The sequence below is a fragment of the Melospiza georgiana genome, chromosome 23 (genome assembly GCF_028018845.1).
Source record: "Melospiza georgiana isolate bMelGeo1 chromosome 23, bMelGeo1.pri, whole genome shotgun sequence".
In the NCBI taxonomy this organism is placed as follows: Eukaryota; Metazoa; Chordata; class Aves; order Passeriformes; family Passerellidae; genus Melospiza; species Melospiza georgiana.
Genome location: NC_080452.1, coordinates 6,376,465 through 6,403,892, shown reverse-complemented (window position 1 = coordinate 6,403,892; position 27,428 = coordinate 6,376,465). Strand labels below are relative to the sequence as shown.

The following is a 27,428-nucleotide window of genomic DNA, read 5'->3' as shown; positions in this document are numbered from 1 at the left end:
AGGACACAGTGTCAAAATCCTGCTGAAGTCAAGGTAGACACCACCCACTGCTCTCCTCTCATCAACCCATCCTGCCATGCCATCACAGAGGGCAGCAGATTGGCCAAGCAGGATTTCCCCTGGGTGAGTCCATGCTGACCCTTCCAATAACCTCCTTTACTTCCAGGTGTTTGTGATGATCTTCAGAATGAGCTGTTCCATCATGTTTCTGGGGATGAAGGTGAGGCTGACTGGCTGGGAGTTCCCCAGATCCTCCTTGCCCTTTCTGAAAACAGGATTTTACACTGGCTTTTCTCCAGTTTTTGGAAACCTCTCTCATTCTCCAGGGTTTTTTAAAGATGATGAAGAGTGGGTAAACAACAACCTCTGCCAGCTCCCTCAGCACCCGTGGGTGCATCCCACCATGGATTTATGGGTGTTAAGTCTGCCTTAACTTTCTCAACTTTCTGTGACCAAATGGATGTTTTCCTTTCTCCATCCTTCATCTCTTACTTCCAGCATCTGGGATTCCTGAGGGCTACTCTCAGCAGTAAAGACTGAGGCAAAGAAGGTGTTCAGAAATCTCACCTTCTCTGTGTATTCCATGTCCAGGAAATGTGTTAGAAACAAAGGCAGCAGGATGCAATTGCTGAGAGCAGTTTGTAGCACAGCAACTCCCCAGGCAGAGGCAGAGCCCAGGTCTGTGATGGGGGGACAGCACTTGGCAGCTGAGGAACAGCCCCAGCCTGCTGGGAACAGGGGCAAGCTGAGGGTGATGCCTCTGCCCTGAACCATCAGGAGAGGAAGAACAGGGTACAGAGCTGAGATGGCCCCAAACAGGAGGGCTGGCAGTCTCAGGGCTGGCTGGAATAACCAAACCACCTGACAGGGTATGTGCAATGCAGCTTTCCTTCTGCTCACTCAAGGAACAGCCCATGGCCCACCCCAGGGAGCAGCATGGGGACAGGGACAGGAGCCACATCCATTATGACCCCAAACACCCCATTATCCTTTGTCTGGTAGTGTCACCTGCTCATCCTTGAGAACCCAGCAGGGAGGGATTCAAAGTGTGCAAGGAAAAAGGGCTGCACCCTTTCAACCCCACCACAGGGATCAAGGGGGGTCTCACACTGAGTTTAAGCTCCAGAAACCCTTTGTGCACTGCCCCAAAGCTTTGGGATCCCAGAATTACCTCAGCTTTTCCAGGGAGTTTCTGGCCAGAGTCATATCCCTGCTCTCCCATCCCTTCCTCCACCCTCCTGAAGGTTTCCCCACCCCAAAACTGCTGCCACCCAGGATGGTCCACGACACCTGACAGGCTCTGCTCCAGCACAGAAGTGACCAAGCCTGGGTTTCTACTGACTCACATCTCGAGGTCTCCAGTGGGGCTGGCCAGTGTCTAAGAGGCTCCTGCTCTGCTGTGGGAGTAACAGGATCTCTCTCTTTTCTCCCTACTCGCCTGGATTTATGAGCTCTGGAGGAGTTTATCGCCTTCCACGCCTCAAAGTTTGGCTAAAATCAACTGGATTGTGAAGGAAAGATGGAGATTGTTGCTGGGAAGAAAAGAAAGGAGGGAGAGGCAGAGTTGTTGCATCAACTTTGTTCAGAAAATCAGGCTAAAAATTTCCCAAACTGCTCCTTTTTCACAAAGTGTTTCTTATGACATTTTCCTAACAAAAGTGTTCTGACTTTTCATTTAAAATTACACTTCCCTTAGAAAAAGTGTACCAAAAAAGGTTAAATAACTCCTCAAAGCTGACATGCAACATGAGAATAAAAATCAGGAAAAGGGAAAAGGGTCATTAACACTTGTATTTAATTGCAAAAATTAAAAACTTTTTTATTCTTCTTACATACAAATCTCATTTATTTACATACTTTACAAGCTTTTCCCAAGTATTTACAAAGTTTGCAATATATTAAATTAGGACCATCCATAAAATTCTGCATTAAGTGCATATTCACATTCTTTTTTTTTTTTTTTTAATCCATCACTAAGTTTAGTGTTCAGCATTGGAACAGTCTTTATGCATATATAGCTTAACTTCCCAGCACCTCTGAGCCTTTAGAATGTGGCTCCCCTCCCCAAGACAAGGAGATAATGCTAAAAATAAATCACCTGCCATTTGTTTGAATCTCCAAAGCAAAGGGAAGTCCAGCATCTCCCTTGTCTAACTCAGCAGGACACTAAATCTGCCCTTTACAAAGAGGAGGTTCCTGAAGAGGAGGATTTCGAGTTCTACCTATAAAATTCACCAAGAGGAGAAAAGTTTGGTTTGCAGGAAGCAAAAACTCTTTGTGCACCCACCAAAATGGCCTCACCCCAGGAAATGTTCCCTTTTCTTGGGGGCCACGGGGATGAACGAGGACCTGGGGTTGGGATGTGTGGAAATTTCCCTCCTGCAGGGAGGGAACAAGAGGGTTTCAAGGCAGAAGGATCCCCTTTTCTGAGACACTGGGGATTACAGAGCTCACATCTCTACCATGAGATGCTCTCCTGCTCCCCACCTCCTGCTGCTGCTGCTGGAGCCCAGGAGGCCATGAGGGAAGGGAGGTGCTTTGATCCAGCCCAGACAAAGCAGCTTCTCCTCCAGAACATTCCAAAAACAGGGCCTGGTGGGAGATGCTGCACTCTGGAGACTCATGGGGAATCTGACTCAAAAGAGACCCCTCAGGGGAATCAATGTGTGCAATAACAGTGGGCAGGGGAAAAAAAATGAAAAGGAACAAAGAAAGCAAAAAAAAAAAAGAATCAATAGGAACTGCCAGGTTGGCTCCCGTGGGGGCCGCTGATTTCCTGGTACTGCAGTAAATCATAATAATCCTTTCTTCTCCTCCTTTCAGTTACCCTGAGTTCAGGACTGACTGACAGCACTGGTCAGTGACCCTGCTTTGGGGAGCAGCTTTAAACCACGATCCTCCTGCCCAGCTGATGGGGACAGCCCGTCCTTCCAGCCTGGCAAGGGCAGAGGTGCCCCCTCCTCTGGGCTCGTGGGTAGTACCGATTTCTGGGGTGATTTCAGAGCAGCTTTGCAGCCTTTGGGATGTGGGGTGAGGAGGAATCCATCTCCCAGCTCACAGGCAATGAGCTCTGAAGCACACAAAGGGATTTTTAAATTGTTTTAACTGGGGACTTGTGTGAGCTGGGAAGAGTGGGAGATTGTCCAAACCAGCACAGAGAGTGCAAAAGGGGAGCTGAGGTGAGGGAGACCATGGTGGGACACCCCCTTTGAGATTCATATGATCATGGCTGTGAAACCCCAATAGCTGTAGGAACAGCCCTGTCCCACCTCAGCAGGCCACCAGGACCACCAGCCTCTCCAGGGAAGTCCTGCAGCCTTTCCAGGGACTCTGGGAAGCTGCAGCTCTGGATGTGGAAGACAACCAGATATCAAAACCTCCCTTTGGCCATCCCAGTTCTGCCATTGTGGCCTCACCTCTGGGTTTCCCACCGTGGCTCCTTGCCTGCCCTGGGATGTGGAAGGTGGGAGCACCACTCCTCTGGCAGCTGGAGACAGGAGCTGCTCTGGAAGCTGTGCTGCAGACTGGGGCTCTGCACTTGGGCCAAAATTGACTCTTTATCAGCAGGAGAACTGCCCTCCTGTTTCAGTTTAGCAGCTAATTCCTTACAGCCTTTGGAAGAGGAAGAGAAAATATACCAGAGAGCTTAAAAACAAATGATGTAAGCTCCAAAGGGACATATGCAATGTATCTGAGACAGAGCTGGAAACTTATGCAGAGCCCATAAAGTGCACTTGGAAGGCTGCTCTGCAAACAGGCCAGACTCACCAGCTCCTGTCCAACCAGCTGCAACCCTTCAAGAAAGGGAGAAGCACTACGTGAGAACATTTCTGCTAAAAACCTGCCCCTTCCTCCCCCCAGTCCAAACAACAATGTAAATAGATCCATTTTCTCTGCTTCTTCCTGAAAGAGCCAGACAGCCACAATGGCTTAAGTGTGACTCTCAAAATCCAGGCATTTCACAGACACTTGGGAATTGTCTCCGCAGCTCTTTTACAAGTTACAGTCAAGGACACTTAGCAGTGACAGTGTCACCAAACCGCCACAATCTCAGCAAGAATGGCTCCAGCAGCATCTTTGAGCAAATGCTTTACAAAAATGGGTCAGATACAAAAGCAGTAAGAGGTGAAGTAACCTGGTCAGCCTTTGAATTTGATTTGAGAAGCTGCAGAAGTGTAAATAGCAACAGTCACTAATGAGGCCCTAATTCTGCTATCACTGAACTCCCAAATTTCCATTAACTAAGACTCAGGTTTTAAGAGGAGGGAGAGGGGTGGTGTGTGTGTGTCTTGGCATGTACAAGATCGAATGTAGTGTCATGAGTGTGAAATACACTCCAAGCAGTGAGAACACTAATGGAAGTTCTATTAGTCCAATTCCCTTTAATACTTGGTAACAAATTATATCAGTCCTTTTCTATCCTGAGAGAGCCAGACTCTCTCTCCCCTTTTGGCTCTACTAGATCTGGTGTGTGTCCAGCACCAAGGGCCATGCACAGACTGACACAGGTTCTGGGCTTGTTCTTATTGTTTTGACAGGAGAAAAACAAGGGTTATGCATAGAAATGTTTGTAGTGTCAAGGCCTCAGACTGAATTCTTTGGAGCAGGAACTGTCCTCTGCCTTATTCTTGTACAGGAGCCAGAAGTGGTCATCCCACTTGGCAGCTTTTATCAACTCCCAATCAGATTAGCACAATGTTTGCTCCCATTCTCCTCAAAAACAAAGGCTGGACAGACATTTTCCCAATCTGTCATTTTACATGTACCTAAAATATTTACAGAGAAAAAGGCTCTTGCTCCTGAGAACAGAGTTAACTCGCTGTCAACCAAAACCCCTCCCAACTCCATATTAACAAGTGTGAGAGAGTATGTCCTGAACTCCAGCCCTGGCCTATGAGTTCAGCCTGACACATCTGTAAATGATCTTCAGCAGTGGGATCAGACCCAAAGGATCAGACTTGGAAGGGACCGGAGCATCCGCAGTCTGCAAAGCCCGAACCAGAGCCTCTCTCAGGGCACTGGAGACAGCGCTGCTCCAGCAGCAGGAAACACGCAAAGGCAGCTTGGAAAGAACCCAGGAAAAACCAACGTTCATTCTGAAGACAGAGTTCCAGGTCTGGAAGGAGTCAATGCAAAAATATGCCAGGGAAGAGGGAGGTTTCAGGTGCTCCCAGAGGTACCGAGGGCTGGGAACGCAGGCAGTGCCTCCAAAAACAAGGAGCAGCTGAGAATGGCTGTGCAGCCCTTGGTGTCTGAGGTGAAAGCTGGACAGAGCTGCTCTCTCCCAGCCCCAGCTCCATCCAGAACTCCTCCACTGCCAGCACCTCTGAGACGTGTGTCAGTGTTTTTGCAGGAAAGGAAGTGGAGGTGAAGAAAAGCACAATTACCATTTGACTCACTCACAACCTGCTGACAGAGAGCTGCAGAAGGGTGATCACAACACAGAGAGGTCTGAAGGGATTCTTTTGGTACAAGAAGGACGCAGTGGGTGAGAGTTTCTGCCCTCAGGCTCAAGGCTCTCCCCAGGCAGGGAGCAGGAGCCAAGGTCAGCTCTGCAGGGCTCACACAGCTGCGGACGTGAGGGAGAGCTGGGACACATCACCAATTCATTCCCTTTAGAGAACTGGCCTGACTACACAGGCTCAAAGCTTCCTCCTCAGGAGGAATGTACACAGAAATGTCACACACCCCATCCACTCCCAAACCCCCCAGGAAGTTTCAGAAGTGCCATAATCCACAAAGAACATAAGGTGAATCTCATCCTGAGAAATCCATCTGCTGCTCCTGGAAAAAAAACCCTTTGCTGCAAACCCAGGGCTTACCTGAGGGGACAGGGAGGGTCATAAATAGCTTGAGCTTCTCCCAAAATACATTTGAGGAAAGGCAAAGGATTACCTCAAGGGTCAGGAAAATAGTCCTTTTTAAACACTGTAAACATGCAGGGTGGCAAAGCTGCCTGCCCCAGTTGCCCTGGCTCGCTCCTCTCAAGACGTTGCCTTGGCTTCAAAGCTGAAAGTCTTCTTGTCCTGGGAACAGCTCTGTTTTCCCACCCCAGCATCCTTAGCTGGCAGCTCCATCACAAATCACAGCTGGCTCTGTCCCTCTGGCCATGAAGCTCATTGTCCAGTGATCTGTGCTGGCATAACCTTGGGAAGAGGCAATGGAGAGGCTCTGTTAGATGGGCCCATCCTTAATGAGCGCTCCCATTTCCACAAAGGGATGTGCTCATGCTGGAGCTCTTTGGAAAGATAATTCCCTCAGTGGGCACTGGGTTTGTAACACCCATTGTGCACCCAGACTGCTCAGCTTGGAGCATCTCCAGTGTTGCAGTTCCAGGCCACAAACTCACTCAGGATCACTCCCTGTGCTGTGACAAGCATGCACACACCAGTCTGGAGGTGACAATGGCACAAACCACCATCCCAGGTGTCAGACAGAAAAGACCTAGCTGGAAGCAGTCTCCTCATTCCACTCCCAGCCCCTGCAAGCCACAGCTCTGGTACTCACCGAAATCTCCAGCTTCCAACTCCACCTTGAACACCTCACAGTGTCCTCTGCACGTGTCCAGAGGTGACACAGTCAGGGTGAGCTGCCCACTCCCAACAGCAAAGAGGCTGTGCAGGCTGTAGCTCTAGGACAAGAGGAAAGGATTTCAAAAGCTTTCCTTGGCTCTGTCTGCCCAAAGCAGGGACAGCCACTGCCCTGCAGGCAGGTGAAACAGAACAAACAACAAGTTTGCTGCTCCACCAGTTACCAGTGGAGCACAGAATTTTAGCTGAGGTCAGCTGCATGCAAGAGTTCTCCTCTGCTCCAAGGCAAGGCAGGGCCTGCACATCCCCACAACTCAGGAAAACACAGAGGAGGAGATCAGGCCAGTGAAGTGTCTCAGAATAAGTGAGACTCACTGCCAGGAACAGCTCCTAAAATGCAGCTCTTAAAACAATTCTGCCCAACTGTGCTCAGAAAGATCTCACCCAGCTATAGAGCAAGGCCAGACACATCAATGGAGCAGGCAAGGGGTGTTGGAACAAGGTGATCCTTAAAGTCCCTCTGTTTCTGTGACATTTCCAGCTCCAAGGGAGATGGGCAGAAGGTATCTCCTCTCCCAAACTAGACACAGGTGCTGGGAAACACAACCACCTTGAGATGCCACTTCACACAGGGATGGACAGAACTGAGACAGCCCCAAAAGCTCCTTTTCAGGACTGAATCAGCTAAAAATACCCTGAATTCCCACAAAACCTCAGAGCTGCTGGGAGACAACTCATGGACTGAAAGAGAATGCCTTTGGAATTAATTTCTCACCTTATTCCCCAAGTCTGGGGGGCGGATGAGGAAGCAGCTCTCCAGGGACAGTGTCTTGGGGAAGGACTGCAAAGAGGAGTCAGGGAAAAATTCCTGGAGAATCCTGGATCTATTCACAGACTTGTTCCTAAACAAATCAGCCCATATTAAAGAATCATCATACAATGATAATGTTTGCATTAAAAAGCTACTTTCCAGATAAAATTCTTGCCAAATGTTCATGCTTGATAAACAGCATGACAGACTGGCCCTGGGAGTCAGGAGCAAAATTCAACCTCAACCTCTAAATCTGCTCCTCCCCACTCTCTTCTGGGCTCCTGCACCAGGACCATGTAAAGAGGGAACAAAGAGATCCTTATGGATACCTGAACTTCATTTCCCCCCACCTTTTCCCTTAAAATGATCCAAGTCATTGACCAGATCCATTAATTACAAAAGATGCAGAGAGGTGGCATCATACACAGCCATAACTGAACCCACACTCTGAAGCAGGGGGGATCCAAGGTTATTCTCTAGACCAGGAAATGTGACTGGAAAAGGCCAGGTGAGGCTTGTTATCTTTACATCCCTGTCTAGGGAACTGATTAATTCTTCTGTACCCTGACCATCCCTCTACCAGTGCTGGCTCTGAGACCTCAGAGAGCTCTGAGTTGTTCACATGTCTTGTTCACATTAAAGGCTTTGGCAAAGAGCTTTTGGAAAAAGGGGCAGGATGAGAGTTGGCTGTATTTCTGCACAAGACCAAACACAAACTGCAGGGTTCTTTGACTTTCCATTACTTCTCAGTGTTTGCAGAAGTCATGGCATCTCTCCTCAGTCAGCACCAGTGGTGGAGGATTTCCACTGAGCAGACAGAGGTGATAGAAATGTGAACCAGCTGCCTCAGGTGAACAGAGCACAGTCCAGATGATTTACAGCCTGAAGAACAGTCCCTGGGATAATTTTATCTCATAAGAGGAGCAATAGCTGGAGACCAAACACCAACTCTCCATTTTTAGTGCAGAAGTCTCATCCTCAGAACAAATCAGTGCCAACAAGCAGAAGCAACCTGAAACCCACTCCTGTACACCCTCCCTCCAGTTAAACTGCAACTTGGTTCACACAGGCAGAGCCTGAGCACCCCTACACAAAGGATGTGTGTGTCCATCCATCCATCCATCCATCCATCCATCCATCCATCCATCCATCCATCCATCCATCCCATGGTTTGTCTGACTCACCAAAATGGGCAGCTCCATAATTCTTCTATTATAACCTCTGCCAGTTCTGGATCCTGGGACTGAAAATGCTTCAGTTCTTCATAGGAGAGGTGCTGCCCTGTCTTAAAGAACATGAAACAGAGATAAAAGCTGTGCCCATAGGGTTGCCCCCTGCTCCCATTTCCCTCCCACTAGAAAACATCCAAGAGCAACAGCCACATGGATTGCTGAGTGTCCAAATGCAATGATCATTAGTCAGAGGAACAATGCAGGGAGCTCTTTCCTCCCACATCTTTACAGGAGTGAAATATCTCCTTAAACATGTCCTGAATGAGCAGTTTGAGTTCATGGGTGAAAATACTGGGCAGGGGTTTTGGGCTTGTGCTGTTCAAGAGTCTGGACTCATCACCCAGCCTCACCAATCCCTGCATTACCTTGATTAGAAAAGGCTGATGTCTCTGGAGCTTTTGTGATAGCTCACTTAAGTCTGTCACTATGTGAAGGCTTTTCACAGCAGAACAGACTGTGCAGTTTGCAGGAAGTGCAGAAGTGTTCTGTCTGCAACCTGCTGCCCACCAGTCCTGGCATTCTGGGGAAGAAACAAGGGAAACCTCTTTAGTAAAACCAAAAATGGAATGGAAAGGAGACAAATTCAATTACAAACTCATTATCCCTAACATGAAACACTGAGATTTCTTATAGTTTCTGATGGCTGTAACTCAAAAAGAAGCAGCTTCACCAGCAGGGAATGTTTCCAGCACATTTTGGAGATAGAGCTGGAGGTTGTGAGCAATAGAGAGCTCATGGAAATTCCATTTCTCTGTACATGAGGCACACAGGCTCAGCTACCCTTCCATGAGCAACAGAGGGATGGCAACCATCAAATGTAGTGTAATTAAACTGAAACAACTCCATAAGCAAACGAGCAACCCAAAGGTGTTATCAAGGAGGTAACACCCAGTAAACCAAAAATAGATTCAGGGTGGAAAGAGTAACTCCCACATGGCTGGCACTGGTGTCATGAACCCTGCTAGGACATACCTGAAATCATCACCCTCCCCTTTACCACGGTGTTAATTTAGAAATTTGTCCCAGGCAATGGTTGCCCAATCTCTGATGTGCAGAAGATGCTGGGAAAATGTAAGATTTCACCAGGACATGCTGCTGCTGTTTTCATTCATCCCATGCATTGACTTGAAGATGAAATTGGGAGAAAAGTCCCAGCATGAGCAACCCCTGGACCACAGCCACATTAATTTTAAATTCCAAAAATTGTTGTTACACCACAATCAGCTGAACTGGCCTACAATGAACACTGCATATGTTTACATCCTCAAAAATTTAATTTTTACATGAAAACACAACTTGATGCCTATATCCCACCTCCCTCTTCCAATTGACAGCTCTCCCAAAAAACTAATAAATATTAAGAGAAGGGACTTGTTGCAGCAGGGAATGAGCAGGACAGTGCTGAACACCCTCTGAATTTCTATGTAAAGGATGTGCAGAGCAGGCACCACTCTGATAGGGTGTGGCTCCAATCTGCAGAACCACACAAAGATCAAATTCCAACTCCTGGCCCTGACAGAGACATCCCAAACTCCCACCCTGTGTCTGAGAGTGTTGTCCAAGCACTCCTGGAGCTCCAGCAGCCTCAGGGCTGTGCCCATTCCCTGGGGAGCCTGTTCAGTGCCCAGAACCCTCTGGATGAAGAGCCCTTCCCTGATATCCACTCTAAACACCCCTAACACAATTTATTCTTTGGAGATACAGCAGCAGGCTGTGAGAAATGGGAGAGCTTAATGGAAATTCCACTTCAAACACGGATTTTATGACAGTGACAGCCCTGGTTCTGCAGCCTTAATCCAACAGGAGAGGCTTAAGTGGGGCAGTGGCAGCAAACCCAACCCAGGCCTGATCTGTCAGGGTGGGTCAGGAAAAACCCAAGGCCTGGGACACATCTCTCATGAAATATTCAGAGATGTGTCCTCACCAACAGGCCCACCCTGCCAGCACATGCCAAAACAGCCCCAAAATCTCCTGGACATTGCTGCAAGCAAACCAGGAAAAATGGAGGGGATGGCAAAGGGAGAAAGAAGAGAGAAGTCTGGCTGAAAAATCAAAGATGCACAGCAGCTTTTTGGGGCAAAAAGACCATGCACAAGCTGCTTGTCACTGCCACTGCAATTTCCAGCCACACTCATGCTCCTGCACAGGGCTAAGAAGGGATGAGCAGCACTTCATAGGGAAACTCTTGTTTTATTTTCCCCTCTGACATCTGCAATGGGCCACGAGGAATGCTCGTTTTATGTTCATTGGGACATAACAACAAGGAGCAGACTGGGATTCATTTTGCTTCTTTCTTGCTGAGTATTTCCAACTCCCAAATGCTGCATTTCCCACCCTACTGCTGGGATATGGACTGAAAGGGATCAGGATATAATTCCTAGTCTTTCTGGAAGAAGCATCTACACTGCTTTCAGGGGAAGGGGAAAAAAGGCAAAACAAAGTGTAAAATCCTTCTTGCAAGCAGAAGTCCCAGTCCCATGAGAAACTGCTCCAATGTACTTTCCCTCCCTGCTCACAAGAGAAAAAAGAAAATCTTTGTTCCACTGCCTGTGGAAAGCTTCGGTTTTACAACAACAAAAAAACTCAACTCACAAAAAACAGCTGGTCAGTGACAGGAAACAAAAGGCTGAAAGATCTCACCAGAGAAAGGGCAGTCGCTGTGAAGAGAACACGAAAACATCTCTATGGTCTGTCATCAGATGGGGCATAGCAAGGCTGTAATTTCTCTCTGGGCAAAACTCAGAAACCTCATCCTTAAGCATTAAGCACAGTTGTCCCCAAATTTTCCCTCTGGGCTCAGGGCAGTACCCCACGGAACAGGATGCTAATCAGCTTGACAGTACAGAGCTTGATTCCTCTTTTGAGCCAGCCTGGGATATTTGCATTCTCAATTGCTCGATTCAGGAGGTGATTTCTTTTCCCCATGAATAACCAGAGCACACCACTGGCTGAGATGCATTTCAAATGCTGCAAGTGGGGTTGTGGGATTTTTTTTTTTCCCCTAGTAATTAATCTTTTAGATTTATTGTGGAGGGTGTTAGTCTGTGCAACCAGCATGTGTGTGACTGGCATGACAAGTACGGGCAGAGCCTGCCCTTCCCAGGGAGGGTGGGAGGAGAGATGGAGCACACAGGAGCCAACTGCCACTGGGGACCAGGGGAGGATTTTACCCAGGATGCTGATTTTGTCTCCTTACCCTCCCTGCATTCCTTTTACATTATCACCCTGCCTGCCCAGACACCCTGGGGATGGCTCGGTGGAGGCTGAGCGCTGTCTGTGCACACACACACACTGCTCAGGGATGCAAATGGAGGATGCTCTTTTCATCCCAGCACAGCCCTCACACCATGGTCCCATCCACTCCCATCCACACACTGAAGTGCTGGGCGTGGGCAATTCTCCCCGAGGAGCTGGAGTGCAGGAGAGCAGCTGGAGCAGTGACACATCCAGCTATCCATTACAGGACAGAAGTGTGGCCAACTTCTCTCTGCTTTCTCACCCCTTTTTGAGGGGCAGCCTTTGGTTTGTCCAACAGAACTTCAGTTCCCCATCGGCCATAACCACCTCATATTTCCTTTTATGTGTTATTATTTCTCCAGAACAAGAGCTGCCTTCTCCCCTGTGTCAGGAGAGCTCCTAGCAGAGCCAGGCCTGGGATTTTCAGCTGCTAACACAGCACAGACCAAAAGATAACAATCTTCCCTCAAAACACATCTATGATTAATACTACAAGGAGTTTATGACTCTACTTTCCACTATGCAGAAAAATAATTTTCAAGTCACCCTCAATTTAAAATGAGCACCCCGCCCTTCTTGGCTGTTTTCACAGAGGATCTCCCAAATTTTTGGCTGCCCACAACACTAGAGAGGGGTGTGTGTGCACAGCCCCAGAGATGCTGGGTGTGGATGATCAGATTGTAAACTCAAGGCTTCTGAGAAGACCTGGCCCTGCTTCTGCCCATTGCAGCAAAGCAAATGAGCTGATGGAAACGTGCCCACATGGATGTGAGAGCAGGATCCCAGCAAGCCCTGCTCTCTTCAGGGACCCTACAGAGAGTGCAGGATCAATCTGCCACTGCAGAGGGTTCAAAGGGAAGCCTCTAGCAGGGGGAACTTTTGTTCCTGCAGGATACAAAGCCAAGGGCTGCTCCTGACCCTAACAAAGTGTTCAAAACACAAAAACCTCCTGCTTGTAACACTGCAGGTGCTGAGGCGGTTTGCTGGCTCCCCACCACGCTGCTTTGCTCCCCAGCACTCAGGGCTGCAAGGCTGAAGCAATCTCCACCAGGAAAGCACCTGCCAGGTCTGCACAGGCAAGTCTGGTCCCAGGGAGACCCCCCAGGACTTCACAGCCCCCCAGGTGTTGTGTCTGCAGGGGCTGCTGCTGCCATCACCCACAGGCACTGACAGGAAGCTCCCCAGAGGAATGGCTGAGGTACTGAGCAGCTCCACAGCCTGCAAAGGCTGGTTCCAAACCCCAGATCCCTCTTGCTGAGGATGAGGCTATTCCCCAGACCTACCACATATTTCACTGGGGCCAATCCTTGGAATATTCAAGCAAACATAGAATGAAATCCTTGGAATATTCAAGCAGCTTCAGCAAGCATTTTGCTCCTCCAGGATACAGAGCCAAGGGTTGCTCCTGACCCTAACAAAGTGTCCAAAACACAAAGCCTTCAGTATTGGATGAACTCAGGGCTCCTAAGAATGGCTGTGCATTGAATATTCCCCAGACATTTCCCTGTCCTTTCTTGCAGTTCCATTGTACAAACCTGGCTGCTTCATTAAAAGGGGATTCTCTGCCCCTCTGCCCTGCCCAGGTGAGACCCCACCTGCAGAGCTGCCTCCACTCTGGGACCCCAACACAAGAAGGATGTGGAGCTGCTGGAGTGAGTCCCAAGGAAGCCACAGAAATGCTCTGAGGGCTGGAGCCCCTCTGCTCTGGAGCCAGGCTGGGAGAGCTGGGGTTGTTCATCTGGAGAGGAAAAGGCTCTGGGGAGACCTTGGACCCCTTTCCAGTGCCTAAAGGAGATCCCAGAGAGCTGGAGAGGGATCTGGGACAAAGTCAGGATGAGGGGGAATGGCTTCCACTGCCAGAGGGCAGGGATAGATGGGATATTGGAAGGAAATTCTTCCCTGGGAGGGTGGGGAGGCCCTGGCACAGGCTGCCCAGAGAAGCTGTGGCTGCCCCATCTCTGGAAGTGTTCAAGGCCAGGCTTGAAGAGGCTTGGAATAACCTGGGATAATGGAACAATTTAGGCCTCAATTCATGATCACAACATTTACACAGCTAAATCCCATCATTCTTCCTTTACAGATCTAGGAATTCCAAGCTCTGTAGTTACCAGTGGCACAGTTTGGGAGAGGCATTTGGAGCACTTTGTTGCAATGTTTCCATCTTGCTGCAAATTCTTCACTAGGCTAAAAATTAATTTGATCATTTTTAATGTCATGTCAAAGTCAGGCTAAACTGATGGGCTCTTAAGTAAGTCAGGCAGGAAACAAGGATTATTAATTACAGCCTGCAAGTCCTGATTAAGGACTGCATCACAGTGGGGCTTTAAATATACACTACAAAGAGTGTCCCTGTTCTGCACCAGATCCTCACCCCTCCCTCATATTGAACTTTTATTGTAGCTCTGGCTATACTGAATATATTTATGCCACGAGAAGAAAGCACCTCCCAGTTTGGTTCACAGCATTTTTAGGAACAGCAAGGAACAAAATAACAACTACAAAAAAGCCCATCAAGAACCCCTTTATTGTTGTTCTGAGTAGAAGTCAACAGCTTGAAGAACTACTCGTTCATCTCACTAATGGGTAACGGCTGCTGCACCAGCACAGGGATCATTAGTCAACCCCGAGCAAAGCATGAAAATGATTTTGATCCAACCAGACATTGTGAAATCAAGTCTGCTGAGCCGAGCCCAAGAGGAATTCACAGTCCACTGGGGCAAGAGAGCATTATTTCCAGGAGAAATCTGCACCTACCAGTCTCAAGAATGAAAAGCAGGGGCCAAGCTGTCAGGAAAGCATCCAAAGTCCAGCTGCACCTCTGGTTACCTGCCCCAGTGACAGCTTGTGCTGCACGAGCAATCTGCCTCAGAGAACAGCTTTGGAAACAAATCCCTCCCAGCTGCTGTCACCTGCCTGATGGTGGCCTCAGCCTGTGCAAGGTTTGACATGTCTGTGTCACAAGTGCACAGAGAGCCTCTGCCAGGCTGCTAAATGCCTCTGCAAGAGGCCACCTATGGCAAACATTGCAGGGAAGCAAATCCAAAGTAAGGATTCACTCTGCAAATGAGGAACAAGAAATTTTGGAGGCTTCACAATATAGAAGTAAAAGGAAGAGTATTTGTGTTCCACAGCACCACAATGGTTTGGGGTCAGTTTACTGCCAGCAAACCCAAATAAACAGCTCACTGGCTGAACCAAGGCCAAAGTAACAGAGTATGAACAGCTTGGCACCACCCTGCCCTGCAAAGTCAGCTGTTTTCTTTCCCCTTTGAACGAGCCAACACATGTCTGCTGGTTGCTTTCAGGTTATATCATAAAAGGGTTGTTTACACACACAAAAGATCAGATAAACTGGCAGCTGTGCAGTGATGGGAGGCAGCCCTGCACAAGCTGTGACCCACAACCACCTCCAAATGCTTCAGCCCCCAAAGCGGGTGCATGAAAAACAAGAGCAAAAACCAGCTCAACTTTGCTGAGGAAAAAAAAAAAATAACATCCTTTGAGAGCAAGAGGAGAGGAAACAAGTTAGAAATCAGATCCTGCCTTACCTCCCAAGCAGCCTTATTGCTCAACCCTTTATTCTGAGCAGGCCCACGCTCCTTGGGCTAAGGAATGGGTCAGACAGAGCACGGGCTGCAAAGCCCATGGGGAAAGGCTGGATGAACACCTGGGTGCTCAGCTCACAGGGAAAGGATGGATGAATATCTGGGTGCTCAGCTCACAGGGAAAGGCTGGATGAACCCCTGGGTGCTCAGTTCACAGGGAAAGGCTGGATGAATATCTGGGTGCTCAGGAAAAGGCTGGATGAACCCCTGGGTGCTCAGCTCACAGGGAAAGGTTGGATGAATATCTGGGTGCTCAGCTCACAAAGAAGGCTGGATGAACCCCTGGGTGCTCAGCTCACAGGGAGAGGCTGGATGAATTGCCCAGGTGCTCAGCTCACAGGAAAATGCTGGATGAATACCTGGGTGCTCAGGAAAAGGTTGGATGAACCCCTGGGTGCTCAGTTCACAGGGAAAGGCTGGATGAATATATCTGGGTGCTCAGCCCATGGGGAAAGGCTGGAGGAATACCTGGGTGCTCAGCTCACAGGGAAAGGCTGGATGAACCCCTGGGTGCTCAGCTCACAGGGAAAGGCTGGATGAACCCCTGGGTGCCCAGCTCACAGGGAAAGGTTGGATGAATATCTGGGTGCTCAGGGAAAGGCTGGATGAACCCCTGGGTGCCCACCTCACAGGGAAAGGTTGGATGAATATCTGGGTGCTCAGGGAAAGGCTGGATGAACCCCTGGGTGCCCAGCTCATTGGGAAAGGCTGGATGAGTGCCTGGGTGCTGCAGGATGAACCCCTGGGTGTTGAGCTCCCAGGGAGAGGCTGGATGAACCCCTGGGTGCCCAGGCTGCTCTCAAGAAGCAGCAAGTCTCCATGCAAGGCAGGCATGCTGGATGCTCCCCTTTTGCACAAATCTATGCCAAGGATTAAAACTCTCCAAGGCTGGAGTGAGAGAAGCATAGGGAAAAGTGTTTTGCCTGCAAAGGGTTAAGATCAGAGAAGAGACAGGGGCTGGCCAAGTGCCAAGGCAAGCCTCCAGCTAAACCCAAGGTGGGCCAGCCAAGAGGCAGAGGCTGCTGCCCTCTCCCAGTAACCAGCTGCTGCTCTCCCCCAGTAACCCAGCCTGCTGTGACCCATCCCCACAAATAGCTCTGGCACCCAGCAGGCTTTAGTAACACACTGACAGGCCATTTACAAGGTGTTGCTAAACACTGCTCCTCCAGCTGGGCTCCTTTCTCTACAATAATTACACATAAAGCTGTAAACATGATTTTGCCCTACTGGTCTAGGCAAAAAGGGGAATTTAACACTTCTTCTCCAAGCTGGGGATAACTTGCACAGGATCTCTTTTCCAGCACTGAGATCCATGTGTGCTTTTGTCTGATTTTAGGTGTGCTGAGCATTTATTGACCCAGCTGATTCTGGGCTGTGCAGGATGAGTGTGCCCAGGACCAAGTGTCATTATTAAAAGAAAAACTGGATTTTCTTTGAGGTCATTACAATCCCTGCTACCAGTACAACGTACAAATTGTCACACTGGGCCACAGCCTGGTCCCCACTGACAGACCTGCTCTGCTGAGGTTTTTGAGCTGCAAGGACTGAACTTACCATGGGCAGACACATGAGTTAATGTGAGAGCAGCTGAATGCTCTGCTCATCACATCATTGCATGGCTGGCAGGAAACAGTTACCAACCAGCTGACATCAAAAATCATATTTAGGTATTAACAAAGCTATAGGGATAACGTAGTTGTGAAGGAAAGAAAAATCAAGTAGAGGGACCACTAATGTGGTTTTAAAATTTCTGTTAAAAGAATAGAAAACCTCTTCTCATTTGGCTTTACTGAAGACTTTGAGAGCTCATGTATTCCTAATGCTTGCAGGGGAGAGAGGAGCACTTGTACCCCTATTTTGCACCAGAGAACTGAAACACAGAGGGAATCTCCCCTTTCCTCTTTTCCCCAGATCTGGATTGCTGCCCACCCTATTGCTCATCACTTCTGAAGACTTACAGGACTCATAGAGACATGAAGGATTTTCTGTGCATTTAAATAACAACTCCACACAAACTCCATCCCAGCCTGTGTGAGAAATTAATCCACAATGCACAGGCCCTACATTTTCCTGGAATAGCATTAGACAGCTGTGAGTTAACCCATCAAAATACACTGTGTTCTTTACAGCAGGTAGACCCAGAGGTCTGACAGCCCAGTGCCATTTAGAACCTCTCTGGGATTGTAAATGAAGGGCTGATGTGCCAAGAGCAGCCAATGTGACCCAGCAACAGGGCTTGCATAAACACCAGCTCAGGAAGAGCAAATGCAAACCACATTTCCAGAGAGCTTTTCTCCAACCACGGGGATCTTGCCCTGGGAAAACAGCTGGAAGAGAGGCACAGACCCAAGGGTCCAAGAGTCAGCTATCAAGGAACAAAGGGTGGGAACATAAGGTTTAATATGGGAATTGATTTGGGGAAAAAAAGTCAGCAAGAAAGAGAGCACAGAGACAGGCAAAAAGGAAATTTACTTTGGACTCAATCCTATAAACAAGGCAAGAGAGTGTTGTGGATGCTGCTCCTCACCTCGGCGGCTCAAAGGTCCACCCACAGCCACTGACAGACAGACAGCCCTTGTCACCCACAGCACAGCTCTTGGGTGGAAGGCACAAGGATGGAGGGCAGGTCACCATCAGCAGGAGGGAGGGGAGAGCACATCCTGCACCTCTGCACCTCCCAAAGCCTCAGCACCACTCTGACTGGAGCTCTTGGCTCTCAGGGGAAACCCAACAACTGAGCTGCCCTTGTTCTGCAACACAAACCTGACTGCTCAGCCCACACCTCCCAGCAGAGCAGGCTCCAACCTCAACAGGAACAGAACCTCAACAACCTCAACAGGAACACAACCTCAACAGGAAAGCTCCCCAAAGCTCAGGGGGGACAGCACAGCCCAGGCTGGCCCTGCCTGCCCAGGCACAGAGGAAGGAGCCAGACCACCCATGCCCATGGCAGGGTAACGTGTGCCAGCACAGCCTCCAGCTGACAACAGGTGGTTTCCAACAGGAACAGCCCAAGCTGGCTTTGAACTGGTGCCCAAGCACAGAAAGCTCCAAGCTCCATCCTCAGCCCCCTCAGAATTTTCATCCCAGAAGCCAGATTGGGAAAGGAAGAGGAGTCTGTACGTTGAGTCCCTTCATTAGTGGTTTTCTCTGCTGCTCAGGCACAGTGCAAACATCTCCCTTCTAGAGACAGGAGACTCAGAGGGGATCTCATTAAGGCATATAAATATCTCCAAGGGATGCCAAGAGGATGTGCCAGACTTTTCCATGTGCCCAACAACATGTTTTAGCCACAAAGTAAAACACAGGAAATTCCACCTCAACCTGAGGAAGAACTGCTTTCCATGGAGGGTGGCAGAGCACTGGGACAGCTGCCAGGGAGGTCATGTCCCCCCCTCTGTACCCATCCCAAACCCACCTGTTCCAGGTGACCCTGCCTTGGCAGTGGGGTTGGACTGGGTGTCCTGCAAAGGTCCCTCCCAACCCAAACTATTCTGGCATTCTGTGATCAGAGAACACCAGACCTGTCTGCAAGACCCAAAATTCAGCTTTACCCCTTCCCTTCAGCAGATCACAAGGCTAAAATTAGGGGCAAAATAATACAACAAACAAAAAAGTAAGGCTGAAAGGGCTTGGGGGATCACTCAGCCTCAAGCCATGGAACTCCTTTTTCCAGATCCCTGCTGGATGGCTTCACCAGTGTCCTCTGGGCAGCAAGCTGTGATGGTGACACCAGTGTCACTGGGACAGTGTCAGTGGCTGCAGCTGCCTGCTGGGAAGCCAGGACATGAGGGATTCCCACAGGAAGCCAGCCAAGGTTCAGCCTGGGTGCTGCACTCTCCCATTTAAATAGCCAGGGTCTTGTCCAGGATCAAAGTCACTCCAGCCAACCCCAAGTCAATCTGTTAACTGGGACATGCTGTGGCTTCCACCACAACCTAATTCTGTGCAAAAGAGAGCAGGAACTGCCTCTCCCCTCTCCTCTTTTCCCCAGAACTGGATTGCTGCCCATCCTATTGCTCATCACTTCTGAAGACTTAAAGGACTCAGAGAAATGAGGAATTTTATGTGCATTGAAATAACAACACTCCATCCTTCCCTTTTCCCCTGTTCCTCTGGATGGTTCCCCATCTCATCATTCAGCTGATTTTTCCAAAGGTAGGCCAGAACTGCTCCTGCTCTTATTTATCTTGACAAGGAGATCCTCATGGTTTCAGGCAGCTCTTGTCCTACAAACTTTAGCTGTGCCAAGGAACCTCCCTGGGCTCTTCTCATCCAAAGGGACCCTGTGGTAGCTGAAGGAAGAGCCTGTCAACTTTCTGGACAAAATCTGATTGAACAAACACAACAGAACCACAGAATGGTTTGGGTTGGAAGAGACATTAAAATCCATCTTGCTTCACCCCATGCCATGTGCAGGGACACCTTCCACTGTCCCAGGCTGCTCCAAGCCCTGTCCGACCTGGCCTTGAAAGCTTCCAGAGATGGGGCAGCCACAGCTTCTCTGAGCAACCTGTGCCAGGGCCTGCCCACCCTCACAGGGAAGAATTTCTTCCTAATGTCCAACCTGCCTTCAAATTTAGCTAATTTCCCCTTGTCCTGTCACTCCTGGCCTTTGTAAAAAGTGAAAGAACCATTAAAATTCCCATTGGATTCCACCTCAATACAGGAGCAGGGGGTGTTCACCCATGGAAAAGCTGGAATGAAGCAGATAAGCAGGCTCCTAATGTCAAGTGCTTATCAGAGCCATCTTCTCACCTTTGTTTTTCACTCCCAGAATATCCCAAACCATGAGGAATAAGAGGAACAATGAGGGATACCCTGCCCCACCCATACAAATTGGAATCAACAGAACTCCCATGTCAGCAAGAGGGAGGGAGAGAATGCAGAATGGTGCTGGCATTTCAGGGAGCCCTTTTTAGCTCTGGCAGGAAGGTCAGAGCCAACACAGACATCTCCAACACAATGAGGTGCCCAAGCTAAATATAAACCTGACAAGGGCACGGCTACAGGAGTTTGTTTTTACAGTGTGCCACATCCCTGCTCAAAATAATTCACAGCTTTATCATCACTGACAGTCTTTGTGTTCCAGCAGAGGCAGAGCCCAGGCTTGCACCCACCTGCCAGGCTAAGTCAGTGAAATGATTAACCAAGAATGAGAAATAGCCAAACTTTTCCATTTCTATTGTGCCATTCTAGGAAAATCTGGGATGTTGCTCTCCTGTGATGGGATCACCTCACAGGGAACCCTTATCTGACTTCCTCCCACACACACACATTGCCCTTAATGTCACATAAACATGACAGCACTCAATCCCCCAGGCCTTTCCCAATATGCCACTTGGCAAAAACTCCTTTTCCTTAAACCAGGCCACAAGTTGAGGTTTTTACACTTTGCTCACAGATATCAAGATTTGGTTAAGAAACTGGTTTTGCCTTACTCAGAAAAAAACAAGAAAAGGTGACATTTCTCTAGCAGTTCTGGTTCTCAGAAGTGCAAAGATTTCTAGAGAAAAGGGAACTCTTGTGGAAGAAAGACCCGAGGTGTTAAAAGCAAGGAAAAGAGAATGTGCAAGAAGAAAATTATCAAGTTAGAGATAAAATATGCTTCAGTCCCAGTGAAGCTAGAAATCAGGCTGCTATTTTTAAGTTCAGTGGTAGGGAAAGAGAAAACCATGATGCCAAGCCAGCAACACATTTGTGGCACCCTGGAGACATTCGAGTGACTCTCGTGGCTGGTATTTAAGTTGGTATTTCTTGCTAGGCTTATGTTCTAGCAGGGAAAACATTTCCTTACTCTCCAACATGTACTTCTTGGCAATGGGCAGGGACAGCAGGCGGATGTGCCCGACCAGGGAGCCCCAGGCCTGGGCTCTGGAGAGTGGTGCTTCAGGTGGCAGAGGGTTGTAGGGCTGGATCACCAAGTAAACAGTCAGCAACACCAAGCCCAGGGTGAGCAGTCCCTGCAAGGGAAAACAGACACAGAGATAATCACACTGCAAGGAGCTGAGGTGTCCTCACACCAGGACACACCTTCTGCTGGTATCAAAGGGCTGTGGCTGTGCACCACAGCATGAACATTCCTTATTTTTGCTGTGTCTCCTCGTTCAGCTGCAATGCTATTTATGTACCCAGAGTTGTCAGCCAGTTTTATTATTAGGGCTGTCCACGGATGAAATTAAGCAGCCTCCAAACCCAAGCCACACAAACAGCTCTGTTCCTGTATTTTAGCACTGCAAATAATCCAGCATGAGATCAATCAGGATTATCTACAGATAGTTCCTTTTCCCCACCTAACCAAATAAAAGCTTGCACTCCTGCCATGCCTCTTACACAAGGAAAACCCTGTGGCTTTTGCAAACATCCGTCAAGCCTCGAAATACTTTGGCAGAGTTGGCACCAGCTCCCTCCTCCATACCAGAATCCCAAATAAGCCTTGAAGAGATGACATGACGCATTTCTCCCCCTGGCCAAAGTCAAACTGAATCAACAGCAAAAACAAGAACAGAAGCTGAAAGTTCAAATTTGCAGTTTCCTGTTCTCCTGCCTCATTTTACAGCTTTTTATAGGGCACGAGGAAGAGAGCTTGAATTTTTTTCCCAAATAAAATCCATTGCAATGGATTTGTAGAGATGACACTAAAGTATTACTGAATATTATGTCAGTGGGAAGCTTTTTAGACTTGAAGCAAACATCTGGTCCAGTGGAAGGTGACCTGCCCATGGAAGGGACTTGGAACTGGATGATTTTTAAGATTTCTTCCAGCCCAAACCAGTCTGGGATTGAATGGTCTCAAACCTACCGAACAATAGCATCCTTTCACTCACTTTGCAAAAGTTCTTACAGAATCTTTTAGTTAAGGCTTTTAAAACATTTTTCTACCATCAAGAATGATGATAATAGCTTTATTTCACAGACCAGAAGCCAGAAGGAGAATAAAGACATGTAGAAGTTTGTGGCAGGGTCAGAAACAGAGCCATGTTCACTTCATGACTCAACCCTGAACTTCAAGAATCTCTTTCCTTCCTCACATTTCCATTCAGGATGCCAACACTGAGAATCTTAGTCTGAAAAATCAATCCAAATCTAATTATTTAATAATTTATGGGAAAGGAAGATGTGGACAATGTAAATTTACAGCACACGTGAGCAATTCCAAATCCTGGGCAGCTGCTCTCGAAGCAGGTCATGGCATGAAGGAAGGAAGTTACACTTCTAAAAAAAAAACCTTTATTTTTTAAATAAAGATCTTGGAAAATTCAAAAGAAAATGCAATGGGAAATAAAAAGCTCAGGTGCACAGGACCATCAAATGTTGTGTTCATGCACAAAACTCATCTTACCTTGTAGAGAGCCACTAAGACAGGGTACCGTGGGGGGCCCCTCTGGGGTTCGTTTCTTTCCAAGAGCTGCTTGATGAACTTCTCAATGGCTTTTTCTGACATGCCACACTGGTGGCCAGTCTGCCTCACCAGATCAATGGTCTCGGAGAGCTTGTCATAGATGCTGAGCTCGTTGGCTGAAAGCTCCATGGCCTCCGAGGAGAAATCCCTGAGGAGAGATGGGGTGTGTTAACAGAAATCACCTGCAGCCACACAACCCAACATCACAGCCATGCCAGCAAGGTGGCAGTGCCCAGGAAAGGAGGAAGATCCTCTGGAGCACAACACTGAGCTGCACTCCTAACAGCCTCTGCTGCTTCAGGATCTCCCACCGACTCAAAGAAGCCGTGAAATTCCCTGACAAGAGCAGAACCAGCTGAGATTCGCAGCTTATGTAAATGAACAAAGCTTCCCAGCAATCCATGAAACTCCATTTATTCATCTCCTCCAAATGAATCCGTCCCATAAAGCAATTGCTCACCGAGTACAAAAGCCAACAATACAAAGCTGATCATCACACACAGCAGCCCTGCTAAGCCCTCCCGTGCTACGATTTCAGTGGCTTATTTGAACCCGGATTTGTTTTCATTAAATCCCCCCGTCAGCAGTGGGACAGGACAGAGAAACAAGCAGAAAGTGTCGGGCAAAGTTCGGCAGTTTACAATTTGCTTAAATTTTCGCAACCTAATGTCAAAGCCAACTGATTACTGAGTAAGAGCAACGTGAGAGCAGCTGCCCTGCAGGCAGCAAAGCCCCCACCTTCCTCTGCAAGCTTGCCTGCGGGTCAGAGATGCCACAGAACTAAATATCCCAGCAAGAACTGCGCTGTGCTGGGTGACAAAATGGCATTTGACAGCAAATTATTTCTCACTTATATAAGAACACACCCATGAGAGATCAACATTAAGTTGCAAAAAAAAAAAAAAAAAAAAAAAAAAGTATATTCCTCTACCACTCTGCCACAAAGGCCTCTTTGAGAGCAGCTGATGGGCTCAAGAAAAGATGTAAAGAAATTGCTGGACAAGGTACAAGCTTCCAATGTGAGAATCATGCTGTAAAAACTTTTCCCATTGCCTGACACTGCCTGGGGGAAAGGCAGAATCTGCAGAGTTTTGCTTTGCCCCTCATTTCTGATGTGGGTAACACTAACCTGATCAAACTGGGCCAGCTTGGGGAGAGTTGAGCAATCCTCTGCCCTGAGAGCACAGCCTGAGGATCATCACATGAAAACACAATAATCACAGCTGCAAACTGAAATCACACCCCTGTCCCCATTTTGCTCTGCAGTTTCCTGGCCCCAGGAACCAGCTCATGAATCCACTTCACCCAATTCACCACAGATTCTGTCCCTGCACTGTGAGAACTGTAATTATTGACAGGCTTCTGCTCACCTGAGCACACACTGAGTAACAAACCACCTCAACTCAGATTTGCTCAGCTGTCATTTGTCCTGGCTGCTCCCACGGCACAAATCAGCCACAGCTCTATGTATGGACACAACTGGAGACATGATAAAGCTCAGATTTGAACTCTGGTTTGCCTTAAATAACTGGCTGACAGCTCTCCCCTAAACCACCTACAAGATCACAACTCAAGCAAGGGTGATGTTAGTATCTTCTTTTTAGTGCAAATCTGGGATGTATTTTCAAAAATCCCCACATTTCACAGCCTCAGTGGTTGCTCTTCTCCCCACAAGATCTGTTCTGCCCTTTCACACTTGTTTATGCGGTCACATGGAGCATCAGATCAGGAAAATTATCTGGCTGAAAAATAACCTTGATTTGTTTCAGCAGCTGCCTAAGCATTCAACTCCAGCAGTTAATGTCAGATGTTATATTAACATCAGTGTCAAATTTCTAGCCACAGCCACAGAAACACCAAAAAGGTAAAAATGCCAAATTAAAACCCAACTCTGAGAACATACTGCACTGCACTACCAGGTTAATTAACTCCTGGCCCTTTTCTACCAGCATTCCCTGCATTCCATGCAAATATTTGTCCCAGATCTTGCCACCTGAGCAGCCCCATGGGCAAGCAAAGCAGGTTGGGTCAATAACATCTCATATTAACCTCTCCAAGACAAGAACTTTTTTTTTCCTCACCTGCCATGCACGTGACAATAAAAACAAGCTTTACTAACTCTTTCATTCATGCAATACCCTGATTCATGGAACAAGCAGGAGCCAGCACATCTGCAGGATATTAAAGGCCTTTTTTCCCCCCACTCCAGCTTTTCTGGTTACTGCAGTTGCCTGGACACTGTAAGTGGTGTGCTAAGTGGTCTGAAAGATTATCTGGTGTCCTCTGGCTCCCGGGTGCCAAAGCTTTCCCCTCCGAAGCTGTCCCGTGCAGAATTCCAGCAGATTCAACAAGCTTCTCCTGCTTGCAGGATCTGCCTGGAACCACTTATAACAAACATCCCCACAGAAATGCTGTCAAACACTGTGATTTCCCCTTTTCCAAACAACACAAAAATCCTGCTAAAATACAACACTGAGATATATCCCGGTTCCCACCCCTCTCCACTCTGAGGAAACACCTTTGTAGACAGCCCCTGTAAATCACACACACTGAAAACCCAATCCAGCTCCTTGACAAATTCAAGAGTAACTCAATCCTCCAGCCAGGAAATAAGGCATCATGCTCCCACATTGCTGGGAGAACAGATGAGGCCTTAAAAAACAAATAACAACCCATTATTTCCCTTCCTATCCCTACAAAATAATAACAACAGGCTACTGTACCCTCATTGCCATCACAAACACTGAGCAGAGCTCATCCTTTGCAAACCCCTTAGAGAGAGGCCTTTGAAGGAGGAACCCATATGTTATTCTGGTTTTTTATGAACTCCAGCGGTCCGGGAGGAATCAGCAGCTCTCTCCACGAACAGAAACAGTGATGGCACTTGGCTGGCAGGGTTTGCACCCCAGCACCCAGCTCTGCCCACAGACCCCAGCGTGCTTAGTCCAAGGCTTTACAAGGTAAATATTTAGACAGAAACGGTGCTGGAGGAGTCTTTAAAAGGGAAAGCTCGCTCGTCTTGCGGGTGAACCTACAGTGATGTACATATATATAGATATAAAAATATATTCCCATCTGCTTGGTGCCGCCTCTCTCGCCCTGCCAGGGGATCAGGTCCCAGCCCTGCTCTGAAACCCCTCCGAAGGGATCCCGGCTACAGCCCCACGGCCTCGCCCGTGTTCCTCTGAGGCACAGGAGCCCCAGCCATGGGGTATTCTTAAAAATAAATCAATAAACTAAGCAGGACACCCCCCCACCCCGGCCTCCCCAAGCCGGGGATCCCCCCGGCCCAGCCCGCGGTCAGAGGCCGCAATCCGGGCCCCCCGCGACCCCCGCCCGTGCCCGCGGCCTCACCCCGCTCGCGTCCCGCCCGGCGGCTCCTCCCGCTCCGGCTGCGGCCCCGCCCGCTCCGCTCCGGCTCCAGCCCCGGCCCCGGCCCCGGCCCCGGCCCCGGCTCCTCCCGCGGCGGGGCGGGCACGGCCTGGCCCCGCTTCCGGCTTCCGGCACGGCCCGGGGCCTGCGTGCTGCCCGGGGATCGCCACATTACCCGGGGAACCAACACCGCCCCGGGACCGCCGCATTGACCGGGGAACCAACACCGCCAGGGGATCTCCGACAGTGCCCGGGGAACCGACAGTGCCCGGGGAACCAACACCGCCCGGGGATCTCCCACATTGCCCGGGAAACCGACACTGCCCCGGGACCCGCACACCGCCCAGAGAATACCGTCTGGGGAACCCCAGCACTGCGCGGGGACGCCGCACCGCTCAGGGAACCAACACTGCCCTGGGGAAGCCCCACATTGTCCGGGGAACCAACACTGCCCAGGGACTACCAACACTGCCCGCGGAACCGACACTGCCCAGGCAACCCCCACATTGCCCGGGTCTGCCACATCCCTCAGGGAACACCGTCCGAGTAACACAAACACTCCCCGGGACTCCCAACACCACCCAGGGAACCCAGCCCTGCCCAGGGAACACCGCCCTACCCGGGGCCCTCAACACCCGGGCCGGGCCAGCCTGGGACCCCCAACACTGTCCAGGACTCCCAACACCCTGCTCGGCCCAAAGGCTCAACATTCCCCAGGACCTCACCAACACCTGCCCCTCTGCTGTCCCAAACACTCCTCAGGAACTCCTAACACCACCCTGCGATCACCAACACACTGTCCTGGGACCCCCAAAAACCCCCAGGACCCCCCAACACCTGTGACACCCTCAGGGCCTCGCATTGCCACAAACATCGCTCAGGACACCCAACACTGTCCTGGGACCCCCAAAAACCCCCAAAACCCACGCCAGCCCCAGGGCCACCACCATCCCTCAGGATCCCCAACCACCCCAGTACCTCCCAATAGCCCCCAGCACCCACATCCCTCCCTGCTGGCACCCCCAATGTCCCCCTGAGACTCCCGGCTCACGTTTCAGCCCAGAATATGGAGACGCCCTTCTCCATCATCCATCTCAGTCCATGATTATCCCGAACCCACACCAGCCTGAGCCTCACCTGGATCATCAGAGCTCCTCAAGACCCCTAACACCCTCCCAGCATCCATCTGAGCCCATAAATACATTGAGACCGTCCCCAGCAACTGCCTGACCCCCTCAT

General features: G+C 49.2%; 1 protein-coding gene across 1 annotated transcript; it reads right to left on the bottom strand.

Moving 5' to 3' along the window:
- Positions 1-1,778: 1,778 nt before the first annotated feature.
- C23H6orf89 (chromosome 23 C6orf89 homolog) lies at positions 1,779-26,207 on the bottom strand. The gene is made up of 8 exons (XM_058039863.1): positions 26,172-26,207; positions 22,758-22,965; positions 21,213-21,378; positions 8,939-9,093; positions 8,526-8,626; positions 7,306-7,432; positions 6,508-6,631; positions 1,779-6,146 (listed from the first exon to the last, which is right to left on the bottom strand). The coding sequence occupies exons 2-8, from the start codon at positions 22,944-22,946 to the stop codon at positions 6,061-6,063; spliced, it is 948 nt and encodes a 315-aa protein (XP_057895846.1). The 5' UTR covers positions 22,947-22,965; positions 26,172-26,207; the 3' UTR covers positions 1,779-6,060.
- Between the last annotated feature and the right edge of the window lie 1,221 nt (positions 26,208-27,428).

Coding starts and splice junctions, on each gene's coding strand:
- C23H6orf89 (XM_058039863.1), bottom strand. CDS start 22,946: ATGGAGCTTTCAGCCAACGAGCTCAGCATCTATGACAAGCTCTCCGAG. Junction 8,627..8,938: donor ATCAGCCTTTTCTAATCAAG/GTAATGCAGGGA, acceptor ATGTTCTTTAAG/ACAGGGCAGCACCTCTCCTA. Junction 7,433..8,525: donor TTATGGAGCTGCCCATTTTG/GTGAGTCAGACA, acceptor TGATTTGTTTAG/GAACAAGTCTGTGAATAGAT.